Raw genomic sequence first — 14,106 nt, forward strand, 5'->3', positions numbered from 1 at the left:
GGTGGTGTAGATACTTTCTATTGGTGTATGTGAGTTTGTATTTCATTCTGTCTTGATCCTCTTGTCATCAGGATTATATTGTGAAGTATTTTTCAAATGCATATCTTGTAAGTCCTAAAACTAGATTAGCTGCTGAAAGACGTATATATTCTAAATATGGGGTTGAATAGGTGGATGTCAACTTATCATATGTAGTTAAAGTGTCTTTATTTATTGCCCCCCAGCTATGATACAATGGTAAGCACACTTTGGGATTCCCCATTCACCTAGGGTTCAAAATCCAGGAGTGCAAGAAATACACCTCCTGCGTTTGAACCATTGGGACCGCTGGGCCATTGTGTGGACTGCCGCTTACGCTGCCAGATTTACCTCGGTGGCTAGTGGAAAATTTTCGTGGGGCCGGGCTAGTCACCTCCAGGATTAATCGGATTGTAAAACGATTATAAAAAAAAAAGTGTCTTTATTTATCCCCATCACTTAAAGTGATATTTAATTGTTCTCTTCAATCATGTATTACATTCTAAAATACTTTTCTTATACATGAATGTTTGCTGGAGTCTGTTTATTGTTTGATTGCTAATACTTGTTTTCTCAAATGGCTATATAAACTAGCCAGAAATAAAAATTCTTTTGTTTGGGAAATAAAATTTCAAATTAAAATTTCTTATTCAGGTACCCTCTTTTTTAGCACAGAATTTACTTGAAAGATCGTCCAATTTTGGAAAATCACTTGTATTGTTTTTTTGGTATTCTTAGTGTAATGAGCAAGTTAGTAGAAACATTGACTTTAAGTTGAAAATTAAATTTTTTACCAGCTGCACTTATGGGACATCTTTAGGTGTTTTATCTGATGGGTTGGTGTGATAAATTATTTTTTGTTTCTAATCTGATATCTGAATAGTTTCCTAAGGTAATTGTTGTGCTGGTTCCTTTTAAGATGCTCAACCTGACATTTCTGCAAACAACTGTTCTCATTTTGTTTGTGTTATAAAATTATAGAGAGCATCACTCTGGATATGAGCATGGTTTTTAATTTAGTTTTGTGCCGGTTGGCCCTGACAAAAAATTTGGTTCTGCCTACTGACCGGCTTAAGGAACAGCTAGATATGATGAAACTGATGCTTGTTTCCGCAATCACAGAGGACGGTAACAATAGACTTCCCCTGAGGTACACATGGCTTCTATGATGCAATGTGATCCTTTTGCTAATACTCTTGAGCCTTCCGTGATGACAATAACTCGACGTAGGTGACACTAGGCAGCACAAAGCTTCTGCAGCACATTAGATCTAAGGTTAGGACTGAAAAAACAAAATATCTTCTTCCTTCTCCTTCTCCCAATGATGATGGCAACGTGGCGCAAGGTGGCGTGAGGCAACACAAAACCTCTGCAAGGCAATCCTTGTAAGGTTACGGCTCCGTATCCCTTCTTCCTCTTCTCCTTTTTCAATTCTTTCCTCCTCTTCGGTACCTCTGGCACTACATGTTGGCATTGTTGACATGACACCGATATATCTCGTTCTAGCCAAGGACTGAAACTTCGAATCGGAATGAGACATCAAACCTTGGATATGACTACTTGTGTTATTTTTTTATTAGTCTTGAAATTTTCTGGATGCTAGGTCTAGTTTTCCATGAGTACATTACTTTAAGTTTCTACCCACTTATCTGTACTATTTTTAATCTGTTGAGGGGTTTTAAAATATCAAGTTAGGGCAAATCATCAAAATTGGCCAATTAGTTCTGTATTTAATGCATTATTTTACAAAAGCCTTTTGATACGACACCTATTGGGTTGTCTAGGCTTATGGAATGAGACCACATTGTGTTTGCTTATGATTGCATAAGAGTTATGCTAGCTAAACTAATCTCTAGCTTGTTAAATTTTCAACATTTGATTAAACTAATTTTCCCATAGAGAAACAAGAAGCATATTACATATATATATATGTTTCTTTAGTGAATATGGGAATTTTCTTTTTTGGGAAGGAGTTAGTTTGTTACACGAATGATTGTGTATATGTGTTTTATGTTTTTAGTATTTCTTAAATTCATATAACAATTGTCTTTTATAGAATTACAAATCGCTTAGGATTGTATGACTAACCTTAATTTATTAATTTATGGATAGATTGTTGGTTTGTTAGAAACAGCACATACAAAAATCTAGTGTAACAGATATGAGAATGTTTAGTCTAATAGATGTGAGAATGTTAAGATAGATATGTATTGTTAAAAAAGATATAATAAAAAATTACTAAAACCTGAAGGCAATTGTGTATAGCTCCAATAAATTAAAAAAAAAAAAATCCATATATACAATAGTGGAAGGTTAAAACTCTTAGGCTAGTATGATAGGAGGGGAAGCACTATACAACACCTACACAACCGTAAGGCAAACACTAATATACTATTTTATGGGCTAAAGGCAGATACCAATGTAATATATGGATGTTTAAAATATTTAGGCTAGTATACCAAGCCTTAGGGTAATAACAATACATTCAACCCACCCCTCTCATAAATGGGGGGACCCTGGCTTTACAACAAGAATGTATTGTTATTACCCTAAGGCTTGTTATACTTGCCTAAATGTTTTAAACTCCCATATATTACATTGGTATCTGCCTTTAGCCCATAAAATAGTATATTGGTGTTTGCCTTATGGTGGTGTAGGTGGTTGTATAGTGCTTCCCCTCCTATTATACTAGCCTAAGAGTTTTAACCTTCCATCTATTGTATATATGGAATTTTTAGATTGTATTGACATGTTCAAAGGCAGCAATAAATTTTATAGGTAGAAAATTTTGAATGTTACAATAGAAAAAGTAATAAGTAAAGAAAGTTTAAGTAAAATATAATAGTCAATATAATAAAATTTATTTTATTGATTTAAATATTGATATATCCATGCATGGAGATCAATGGAAGTACAAGATTCATGTAGCTGTCCCCAAATAGTTGGGATAAACCATTAAACATGTCAAACATGGCTTGATGATTTTGATGAATTGATAAGGGTGATTAATTTAATTTCAAGTGATAAATGCATGTTTTATTTATATTGCTTACTTATGTTGATTATTTTAATATATTATATATTAAAATACAGATACTCATGTTTTTTTTTGACATGATCTTATACATTACTTGTGTGTGTGGTGTTAATGTATGTGTATATATGCACCTGCATATGCATCATAAAACCTTGATTTCATAGTTTCTGTGTTCAGTTTGCAGATGACTATATATGACAGTTTGTTCTTGTGGAAGGTACCGTTGACTTGTGCAAATAGGGAGTTAATCAAATGCTGTCGTTAACTGTTTTTTCTTTTTCGAAATCACTTAGGCTATTCTCACGGGTGAACCAAGCATTGTTGAAGCAGCTGCTTCCTTGCTTAAGGCTATTGTAACAAGAAATCCTAAGGCAATGGTGCGATTATACAGCACTGGTGCCTTTTATTTTGCTCTAGCTTATCCTGGATCAAATCTTCATTCAATTGCACACCTTTTTTCTGTGACGCATATCCACCAAGCATTTCATGGTGGAGAAGAGGCAGCAGTATCCTCATCATTGCCCCTCGCAAAGCGAAGTGTTCTGGGTGGGCTTCTCCCAGAATCCTTGTTATATGTACTGGAGCGAAGTGGACCATCAGCTTTTGCAGCAGCAATGATATCTGATTCTGATACTCCTGAAATTATATGGACATATAAGATGCGGGCAGAAAACCTAATCCGACAGGTCAATTACATGATCTTCACGGTTATTGTATTGCTTTTCTTGACATTGTTTTCTTTACCTTTCCTCTTTGTTTCCAGGTGTTGCAGCATCTTGGAGATTTTCCGCAGAAATTATCACAGCACTGTCATTCTTTGTATGATTATGCTCCTATGCCGCCAGTAACTTACCCGGAATTAAAAGACGAAATGTGGTGTCATCGCTATTACCTCAGAAACTTGTGTGATGAGATTAGATTTCCCAATTGGCCCATTGTTGAGCATGTTGAATTTTTGCAATCACTGCTCGCAATGTGGCGTGAGGAATTAACTCGACGTCCAATGGATCTTTCAGAAGAGGCAGCTTGCCAAATTTTGGAGATCTCCATGGATGACATTGCCATTGATAAGAAAGGAAAATCATCAGAGACTGCAAATGGTAATTTGAGCGCATCAAATCAGATTGAAAATATTGATGAAGAAAAGCTTAAACGACAGTATCGGAAATTAGCAATAAAGTACCATCCTGACAAAAACCCTGAAGGGAGGGAGAAATTTGTTGCTGTTCAAAAGGCTTATGAGAGGTTGCAGGTACATGCTGGGTTTTACGAGATCTGTCTATATACTTGCGTATGGATGGGTTCATCATATTAGAAGTGCTATAGTAAGTCTATTTTAGGAAGTTAAAATCTTGAGTATAACGAAAGAACAAGATTACTTAGATATTGTTCTCTGGCTTTGTGATATACTATTATTCTATTAAAAAATTAATAGTGAAAAAATTGCGTGTTACACATTTATGTTCCATAGTTTTAGTCGAATCTGTATAAATTGATACTAATAATATCTTTTTATTGTAATCATACGGAGTTTATACATGAAACATTGGTAGTTGTATGCTTGTATTAGATTATGTAAATTGGTAAGTCAGAAGCACTCGAATGGATTTCTAATGCAACTATTGTAGAATTGTCTTGTAAAGTCAATGCAAGAGTGCTGAGCCTTAAGTGGTTTTAATTACACTATCGTAGGAAGAAGTAACAGATGCTTACTTGATGCTTGCAGGCAGCCATGCAAGGATTGCAAGGTCCGCAAGTTTGGAGGTTGTTACTTTTGTTGAAAGGACAGTGTATCCTATACAGACGATATGGTTATGTATTGGAACCATTTAAGTATGCTGGTTACCCTATGTTGCTCAACGCTGTTACCATTGATAAGGATGATAACAATTTCCTCTCATCAGACAGGGCCCCTCTACTTATTGCAGCTTCTGAGCTGATTTGGCTGACGTAATTTATCTATTTCTCAGTTTCTTGTATTCTCATCTATATCTATTTTCTTTTGTTTTGTGCTCTTAAGATTATTTCAATCTGATCATCAGGTGTGCATCGTCTTCATTAAATGGTGAAGAGCTTATCAGAGATGGTGGCATTCCCCTCTTAGCGACCCTTCTTTCTCGTTGCATGTGTGTTGTTCAACCTGCAACGCCTGCAAATGAACCATCTGCCATCATTGTTACAAATATAATGCGCACCTTTTCTGTTGTGAGTCAATTTGAAACAGCAAAGGCTGAAATTCTCAAAGTAGGAGGTGTTATAGAAGATATTGTGCACTGTACCGAACTAGAATTTGCTTCAGCAGCTGTTGATGCAGCTCTTCAGACTTCAGCTCATTTATGTGGATCATCTAGATCACAGGATGCTTTACTTTCTGCTGGCCTATATTGGTATTATTTCATTCAAAGTTTCTTCTGTTCATTTCATTGAATGTGGAACTAGTGCTAGCATTTTACTTTTGTGCAATTGCATTTATTAATTGCAACTCATGGAATCCATTCTCTTCATTCTCAGGTATTTATTACCGCTTCTGCTTCAGTATGATTCTACAGCAGAAGAGAATGGTTTGAATGAGGCTCATGGTGTTGGTGCTAGTATTCAGATTGCTAAAAATAACCATGCAGTACTTGCAAGTCAGGCTTTATCGAAGCTGTGTGGTGTTTCTGAAGATGGAGTGTCAATCCCATATAATCATTCAGGTGCCAGTGCACTCAAGGCTTTGCTTACACCGAAGCTGGCTAACATGCTTAAAACTCAGGAACCAAGGGAGCTTTTGACAAATTTAAATGCAAATTTGGAGTCTCCAGAGGTAACCCTCCGACTTTGGGCATCTAATTTTTTTTAAAGTGTGACCCTAATACAAGTTTGAGTATCTAATAAACTTGTTCCACAACCCTTTTTTAATGGAATTCTCATTGAAAAAAGCACTGCCATTTAATATTTGCTAACTCTATATTGTTTAATATATTCAATCTAATAACCGTTGATAGCATTGTCAGTATCATATGAAGTTGACGTCTGCTCAAAGTCTCAATCTCTAGTTCCACATGGGAGAGTGCAGGGGTTTTTTGAATGCTTATGTGAGGGGGTGCCCTCTCCAAACTGACTTGTCATTTTTGGGCAAGCCATTGTGGGTTGGATTGTGCTTCTCACTTATCAACATGGTACCTGTGCCATGTTGCATCATTGGTTTGCCCAAGAAGTAAGGCGGTGTATGTTGTGGGCATCATGTAAAATTGACCTTTGTTGAAACCTTAGTTTCACATGGAATATTTCAAGTTCAGGTTTCCCTCTTTGGCTAGTCAGTTTTGGCTAAATGGGGGTTTTTGCCTTTTTCAACCGATAATATCTCTTTTCTCACTAAGTCTAAATAATTTTGTAAGACGATACCTTTTCGAAGATAAAAGCTTGCTTTTTTTATACCTCAAACATGTTTTTTTTTATATGGAAGATTATTTTGATGCAAATACAACAACAACAACTAAGCCTTATCTCACTAGGTCTATATGGATTCTTCTATATCATTAAATTTTATCTTCTATTATATCAATATTTATATTTAAAAAAATTATCTTATTTTATTATTGTTAACCAAATCTTCTTTGGTCTTCTTTAATCGATATGTACATTTATCATAGTTTCACATCGCCCAATTAGAGCATCTATTGGTTGTCTACATATATGTCTGTATCATTTTAAACACGTGTCCCAGAGTTTTCTTTCAATAGGTGTAATTTCGATTTTCTCCTTAATATTTTCATTTTCATATCTTGTTTATCCTTATATGTCCACACATCCACCTTAACATCCTCATCTTTGCATTGTTCATTTTCTGCTTATGTGCTTGATCATAGTCCAACATTCAACTCCATATAACATAACAGGTTTAATCGTCATTTTGTAAAACTTTCCTTTTAGTCTTAGAGGTACTTTACGATCACAAAGAACAACTGACACTCTCCTCCATTTCAACCATCTTGTTTGTATTTTATGTAAGACATCTCTCTCAATTCTTCTATCCTTTTGCAAAAATAATTCTAAATACTTAAAGCTCTTAGTTACAGACAACTCATCATCTCTTATTTTAACAATTGTTTCATTATGTCTGATATTACTAAACTTAAATTTTATATATTCTGTCTTTACTCTATTAAGTCTAAAACCTTTCACTTCTAGCATTTCCCGTCAAGATTCGAATTTAGCATTTACTTCTTCACATACCTCATCTATCAAAACAATATTATCTGCAAACAACATGCATCACGATACCGTATCTGAATTCTTTACTCTTGTCATTACATCTTCATACATATTTTTAATTAGTTTAATTTACGCTATGTTAATGCATTTTTTTCTAGAATTCTCTATATAATTTTTGGTTATTATGATCTCCTTCCTTAGTCTTTTTTCTATTATTCTTTCTCAAAATTTCATGGTATGACTTATTAATTTAATACCCCTATAGTTTGCATAATTTTGTACGTCTCCTTTATTCTTGTATAAGAAAACTAGAGTACTTATCCTTTACTGATCAAGTATTTTTTTAGTTTTCAATATGATGTTTAATAACTTTGTAAGTCATTCAATACCTTATTTCCCTGGGCACTTCCATATCTCTATCGAAATATCATTTGGTCCAACTGCTTTTCCATTTTGCATGTCATTTAAAACTTGTTCTACTTCTGAAGTTTGATTTTTACGATAAAAATTTAAATTTCTAAGCTCATTTGACCTACTTAAATTACCAAAGTTAAGTTAGTCTCCTAAACCTTCATTAAAAAGTTGATGGAAATATCTCTTTCATCGCTCTTTGATTTCCTCATCATTCAATAATGCCCTATTGCATTCATCTTTAATAAATCTTATTTGGATAAGATCTCTTGTCTTCCTCTCTCTCGCTTTAGCTATTCTGTAAATATTTTTTTTCCATTTCTTTTGTATTTAATTTTCGATATAAATGTTCATATGGTTCATTTTTTCTTCATTCACTGCTTTCTTGGTTTCTTTTTTGGCTACTGTATATTTTTTTAAAATTTTTCTCATTTTTACAAATATATAATACCTTATAGGCTGTTCATTTTTCTTTCATTTTCTTCTGTACTTTCTCATTCCACTATTAAGATTCTTTACTTGATAGTGCACGACCCATTGATTCACCGAGTACACTATTGACTATTATTTTCAACTTTAATGTTATCTTATCCCATGTTGTATTCGAGTCGTCGTATATTTTTCCTAATACTTGTTCTCCTATCATCTCCTTAAATATGTTTTGTTTTTTATCTTTTAATTTCCACCATTTAATTTTAGGAGTCCTGCACATTTGTCTTTTATTGATACTATGCTTGAGGTGCATATCCAACATTACTAATCTATGTTGGATAGTTAAATTTTTTTTAGGGATAATTTTATAATCTTTATAAATCTTTCTTTCCTTTTTTCTAACTATAAGAAAGTCAATATATGACTTATTATTTCCACTTTTGAACATGACCAAGTGTTGCTCTCTTTTCTTGAAAAACGTATTTACTAATATAAGGTCATATGCTATCGCAAAATTCAATATAATTTTTTTATTTTTTATTTCAAACTCCCATGCACTCTATCATACTCATTTTTCATTCCGACATGCCTATTTAGATTTCCTTCTATTCAAATTATTTCATTTGAAAGAATGTTTTATAATACTTTATCTAGATCGTCTCAAAATCTAGATTTGATATTTTTATCTAATACTACTTAAGGTGCGTTTATGTTAATTACATTAATGGTTTTTTTCACCATCATTATCTTGAAAGCATTGTTATAAATGGTGGTAGGCGGTGGTAGGATGATTAGTGACTGCCTACCACCCCGGCTTACTAGGCAGTGTCTAGATGGTTGAATTTTTTTAATTATTTTTTATACATAATATTATAAATAGTCATCATTCTTTATGATGTTTATGCATAAATAAGTTTTATATAATATACTACAATTTATATAAAGTACAAATAAATATATAAATACAATTAACAAGATAATTAATAAAAATTCATCACCATATTAATACTAAAAAAATAATATTATTACTTTTACCAAAAGTCTAAGTTTAAAATTCAAAGTTTCAATCCAACATGGTAATAAGTCAACAATGACTAGATTAAACATAACTAATCTTCTAAATCATCTACACATGCATCGTCAATTACATCCATAATTCTCTCATCATCAGATTCAAAATCAACATTTTCTTCATTCTCTTCCTCCGATGTATTTAAATCTTCATCAAGTTCTCTTATGGGGATGTTCCTTACACTCTTTGGTTGTAGCACTTGATCCGCTCCCGAAGTTTTCACCGCTATTCTCTAAGTGAGTTCCGAACCCGACTCGACCTCATCTTCATCACCACCATCAACAAGCCAGCCTTGAGCTTCACTAGCTTGAGAGGATAGAAGTAAATCTCCGTCCATTTCTTTTTTGCTCTTCTTCATAAGATTGACGTTGAATTTGACATATATAAGATCATTCAATCTTGATGTCTCGAACCTATTCCTCATCTAAACAATTAAAATAATTATTAAAAATTAATAAAAAGAATGAATAGATAATATAATTTATGAATTACTATTTACCGCTTCAAATTGACTCCAATTTCTTTCACACTCCGATGAACTACTTGTCAAAGAGAGAAATCTCATTGTCATTTTTATAAGTTTGGAGTGTCACCATCATAATTGGACCACCATCCAACTTAAAATAGTAAAGAGACAAAAAAATAATAAATCCAAAAATAGGTAACAGAGACATGTATGTTAGTGAATAAAAATAAAGGAAAGAGACCCAAAAATAGATAAAAGAGACATGTATGTTAGTGAATAGAAATAAAGGAAAGAGATGTACTCAGGTTAAAGTCATGGTACACATCCACCTTTTCATATACTGCGACTGTCATTTTTCTTCCAAAGTTTTTGGATTTACTCTTATACTTCAATAATTCATCATTAGAAATGGTGGATTGCATGTCCTCGTCGGTGGAAAAAATTTTCTCAACACAATTCAAGAATTCATTCGTAACATTGGTGTCATTTTGTATGCTTGGATCTTTGAGGTAAAAAATCGGATTCAACAAGTAAGCGGCATAATACAAAGGACTATCAAGTCTACTCTTAGACTTCTCATCAATAATCTTCAAAATAGGAGTGCCATTTTTTTCTTTTAAGGCCTTTGTAATCTCTTCATTGGCTTGCTTAAGTGTACCCAATAAAAAGGTCATTGAGAGTTTTTTGTCACCGTCAACAAGGCGTAAAACTTTCACTAAAGGGGTGAACATATTCAAAGCTAAAGAAACACAATTCCAAAAGAGAGATACTTGTTATCGTTGCCTCCGCCGTTTTCCCCTTGACACTACTCCTTAAGTTTGTGTTGCTCCACTCCTCGGATGTAAACATAAGTCTTAATTAATTTTTCTTGCCTTTGAGACTTTCCAAAGTAAAAAATGAAGTAGCAAATCTAGTCACCCCGGATCTCACAATATCCCTCTTCGTATATTTTCTCATAATAGCCAACGTTCTATGATGTGCATAGATGAATATTGTTAGAGCCTTTGCTTTCTCAAGCATTCCGCTAAACTTGGGTAATTTTCCAATTGCTTCAAGCATGAGGTTGATTGTATGGGTCTCACAAGAGGTCCAAAAAAATTGATGTTGTGTAACCTTCAACAACTCCACTGCAGCTATATTATTTGTCTCATTGTCCATCACTACTTGAACAATATGTTGATGGTCAATTTCATTGATGTATTTTTCCACAAACTCAAAGATGTAAGTCTCAATAGAATCAAGGAATATTTCCTAGTTTGCAATTAACATATAAATTCATAATGTTTCTCCTCTTGCCATCCGTCCATGTATCGGTCATAATTGAATATCTATTTTTCATCCACTCTTCTTCATGGTTTTTTAAAGATAATTCGGTCCTCTCAATTCTTGTTTCAAAAGTGGCTCTCTTAGAAGATATTGACTTGGAGGTTTGTAGCCTGAGCCGAATTAGCCAACCGCCTCTACAAATTGTCTAAAATTTAATTGTCAATTCCATGAAAAGGAATCCCCACCTCATAACTCCATCTTGCAAGGTACAATGCACATCATTTGTAAATTTTAACTTCAATGCATCATTTATATCTTATTGTGTGCCTTTGGTTGGATCGATTGCGAATGCCCATTTATCAAAAGGCCTGAGGTGCTTTGACTTCTTTTTAGAAGAATCTCCCTCCATTTGACAATCTTCATCCTCTACATCAACACCTATATTTGCTTCCACCCTTTCTCGCTTTTTATTTTGTTATTTTCAAAATAAACTCTTACTCTTTTATTGTCTTCATCGGATGCTTTAGGACATGCTTCAACTTGTCTTATAATATCTGCAATATGATGCTTCATTTGATATACTCCTCCTTTAATAAGTCTCTTACACAATTTGCATGTTATCCAATCTCTTTTTTCTTTGCAATACAACACCCCATAATCCCAATAATATCACTAGACTTTCACTTCAATTTCACCTCCTATTGTTTCTCATTTTCCACCATTAATCTTCAATAATTAAATAAAAGATAAAAATTAAATAAAAAAATTTACTCTAAATATATTAACTAAAAATAAAAAAGTTAATCTAAATATTTTAAAATATAAGACTTTATTTAAGTCTATTTCAATCATAATTAGGAGTTGATTAAATTATTAATATAAAATTATTCGATTAAATCCTAAGTTAAGTTAAAAAAATAGAAAAACCTTCGACTTCGGCGCCTGGGCTTGGCGAGAAGGCTGGATCCATCACTTGGGCCCGACGATGAGTTCGGATTGTTCGTGCGAGGTCGGAAGCTTTGCTTGAAGTCGAAACGCCGAAATAGGGTTAGCCTAACCTAAAGACGTGCATATATAAAAGCCTAACCTAAAGACGGTAGCAGGCGATGGCGGTGTCAAAGGCGGCGGTGGCAACGGCGATGGTTCGAGACAAAAGAGGCGGAAGGAGGGGTGAGTTATTTTGAAATTATCTAATGCATCTGGGTTTTTAACCCAAGTTTTGACTTTGACCACCTAAAACACCATCTGCCATAAAAGCAGGTTGGTGGACGTCTGCCTCCCACCTAAGTGTGGCCTAGGCGATCGTCACATGTGCCATTTAGAACACTGCTTGAAAGTTATAATCCTATCTCCTTTCTAACTACTACTTTATCCTTTAGCGAACTATTATAATAATACCTACTCCATTTCTTGTTTTACTCTTTCTTATATACTATAACTTAAAATCTGAATTCTCTGTCATCTTTGATTTCTCTCCTACCCATTTTGTCTCTTATATATAGAATATTAATTCTTCTTCTAATCATTGTATCTACTACCTCCATGGCTCCAGTGAGCGTTCTTAGATTTCATGTTCCAAATCTTAGAAAATTAGTTTTCTTATAATATTTATTCTTAGTGAACCTATGGTGTGAGAGCTCTTGTATATTAACATTACACCCAAGTTCTCATGGAGATGTTGCGGTTCTCGTAGATACATTATAGTCGAATCTTGCAACGCGAACTCTTGCATATTTAATACTACACTCGAGTTTTCATAGAGATGCAACGGTCCTTGTCGAGATGTTACAGTCAGATTTTGCAACGTGTTCCTTTCAAGGAATAATCTAGCATTAGTATAATAGTTTGATGGATTCATTCATTGAATATTTGTCTGAAAGCCCACGCTGGCTGACAATCTAGCATGCAACCCTCGCTAGTAGGAAATGCTAACTCAACTAGCTTACGAATGCCAGAGAAGAACTACTTTTATGGTATATCCAGAAGTAACTACTTTTATGCCAGACACCTCTGAATTAGTTTATTTTATTTGGTGATTTTAAGTCAGTTTATTTTATTTGTATTATTCAGTACTATTAGTTTTCCTACCAGCATATAAAACATGTGTCATTGGCCATTGCAATTTGTGTCAGTTATTTCCTTTTAATTTCATAACTGTCGGTATATTTTATGGTTAACAAATATTTGCAATTCCTCTTGCAGATTATTTGGAACTCTTCCACTCGAGCTGAATTACTGAAGTTTGTGGATCAGCAGCGAGCTAATCAGGGCCCTGATGGTTCCTATGATTTGTCAGAATCACAATCTTTCACTTATGAAGCTCTATCAAGTGAGCTTCATGTTGGCAATGTTTACTTGAGGATCTACAATAATCAACCGGATTATGATATAAGTGAACCTGAGACTTTTTCTGTTTCTCTTCTGAAATTTATATCGGACCTGCTGCATAATCTGAAGGAATTGGATATAGCTTCTGAGTGTAAAATAGATCATGATTCTTTGTCTCCAGAGCCGTCTGAACCTCAAAATGATACAGTGAATATGACAACTAATGAAGATAAAACATATGTGTCTTTTGATATTGATGAAAGGAAAGGGAAAGATGAAGTAATAAGGAACCTTCAAATTGGCCTGACATCTCTTCAGGTATGGGTAGACCAAGTCACGTTTTGAAGCACTTGAGCTATTTGATATGTATTAGTTAACATTTATATTTTGCTGCAGAACTTGTTGACGAGCAAACCTGGTTTGGCTTCCCTGTTTTCTACCAAAGAAAAGCTTGCACCTCTCTTTGAATGTCTTACTGTTGATATCCCAGTTGAAAGCAATATTCCTCAAATATGTCTTACAGTTCTTTTGCTTTTGACGGCTCATGCTCCATGCTTGGAAGCTATGGTTGCAGAAAGGGCTAATGCAATTCTTTTATTACAGCTACTTCACAAAAGTCCTGCTTGCAGGGTAGGGGCTCTTTCTGTTCTCTATTCTTTGGCAAGCACCCCTGAGCTTGCCTGGGCTGTAGCAAAGCATGGTGGAGTTGTGTACATTCTTGAACTTATCTTGCCAAAGCGTGGTAAGATCTTAGCCCTCTCCTCATCACCACGCATCTCACAATTATTGATGTGTATATGCAACAAAAATATGAAATCTCACAATTATTGATGTGTATATGCAACAAAAATATGAAATTGAGAATTGAGATGGTGATAC

General features: G+C 34.1%; 1 protein-coding gene across 1 annotated transcript in view; it reads left to right on the forward strand.

Annotated features, from left to right (window-relative positions):
* The window catches only part of LOC141833032 (dnaJ homolog subfamily C GRV2-like), a 38,827-nt gene that overhangs the window by 17,255 nt on the left and 7,466 nt on the right, over positions 1 to 14,106 (forward strand). The window contains exons 10-16 of the mRNA XM_074720417.1: positions 3,349 to 3,741; positions 3,819 to 4,307; positions 4,782 to 5,005; positions 5,098 to 5,442; positions 5,567 to 5,861; positions 13,102 to 13,545; positions 13,624 to 13,969. Coding sequence (XP_074576518.1) covers positions 3,349 to 3,741; positions 3,819 to 4,307; positions 4,782 to 5,005; positions 5,098 to 5,442; positions 5,567 to 5,861; positions 13,102 to 13,545; positions 13,624 to 13,969 — 2,536 coding nt within the window. The remainder of the gene's footprint in view (positions 1 to 3,348; positions 3,742 to 3,818; positions 4,308 to 4,781; positions 5,006 to 5,097; positions 5,443 to 5,566; positions 5,862 to 13,101; positions 13,546 to 13,623; positions 13,970 to 14,106) is intronic.

This window comes from Curcuma longa, chromosome 8 (assembly GCF_044706935.1).
Source record: "Curcuma longa cultivar G26 ecotype Majalengka, Jawa Barat chromosome 8, ITB_CL_G26_1.1, whole genome shotgun sequence".
Taxonomy (NCBI): domain Eukaryota; kingdom Viridiplantae; phylum Streptophyta; class Magnoliopsida; order Zingiberales; family Zingiberaceae; genus Curcuma; species Curcuma longa.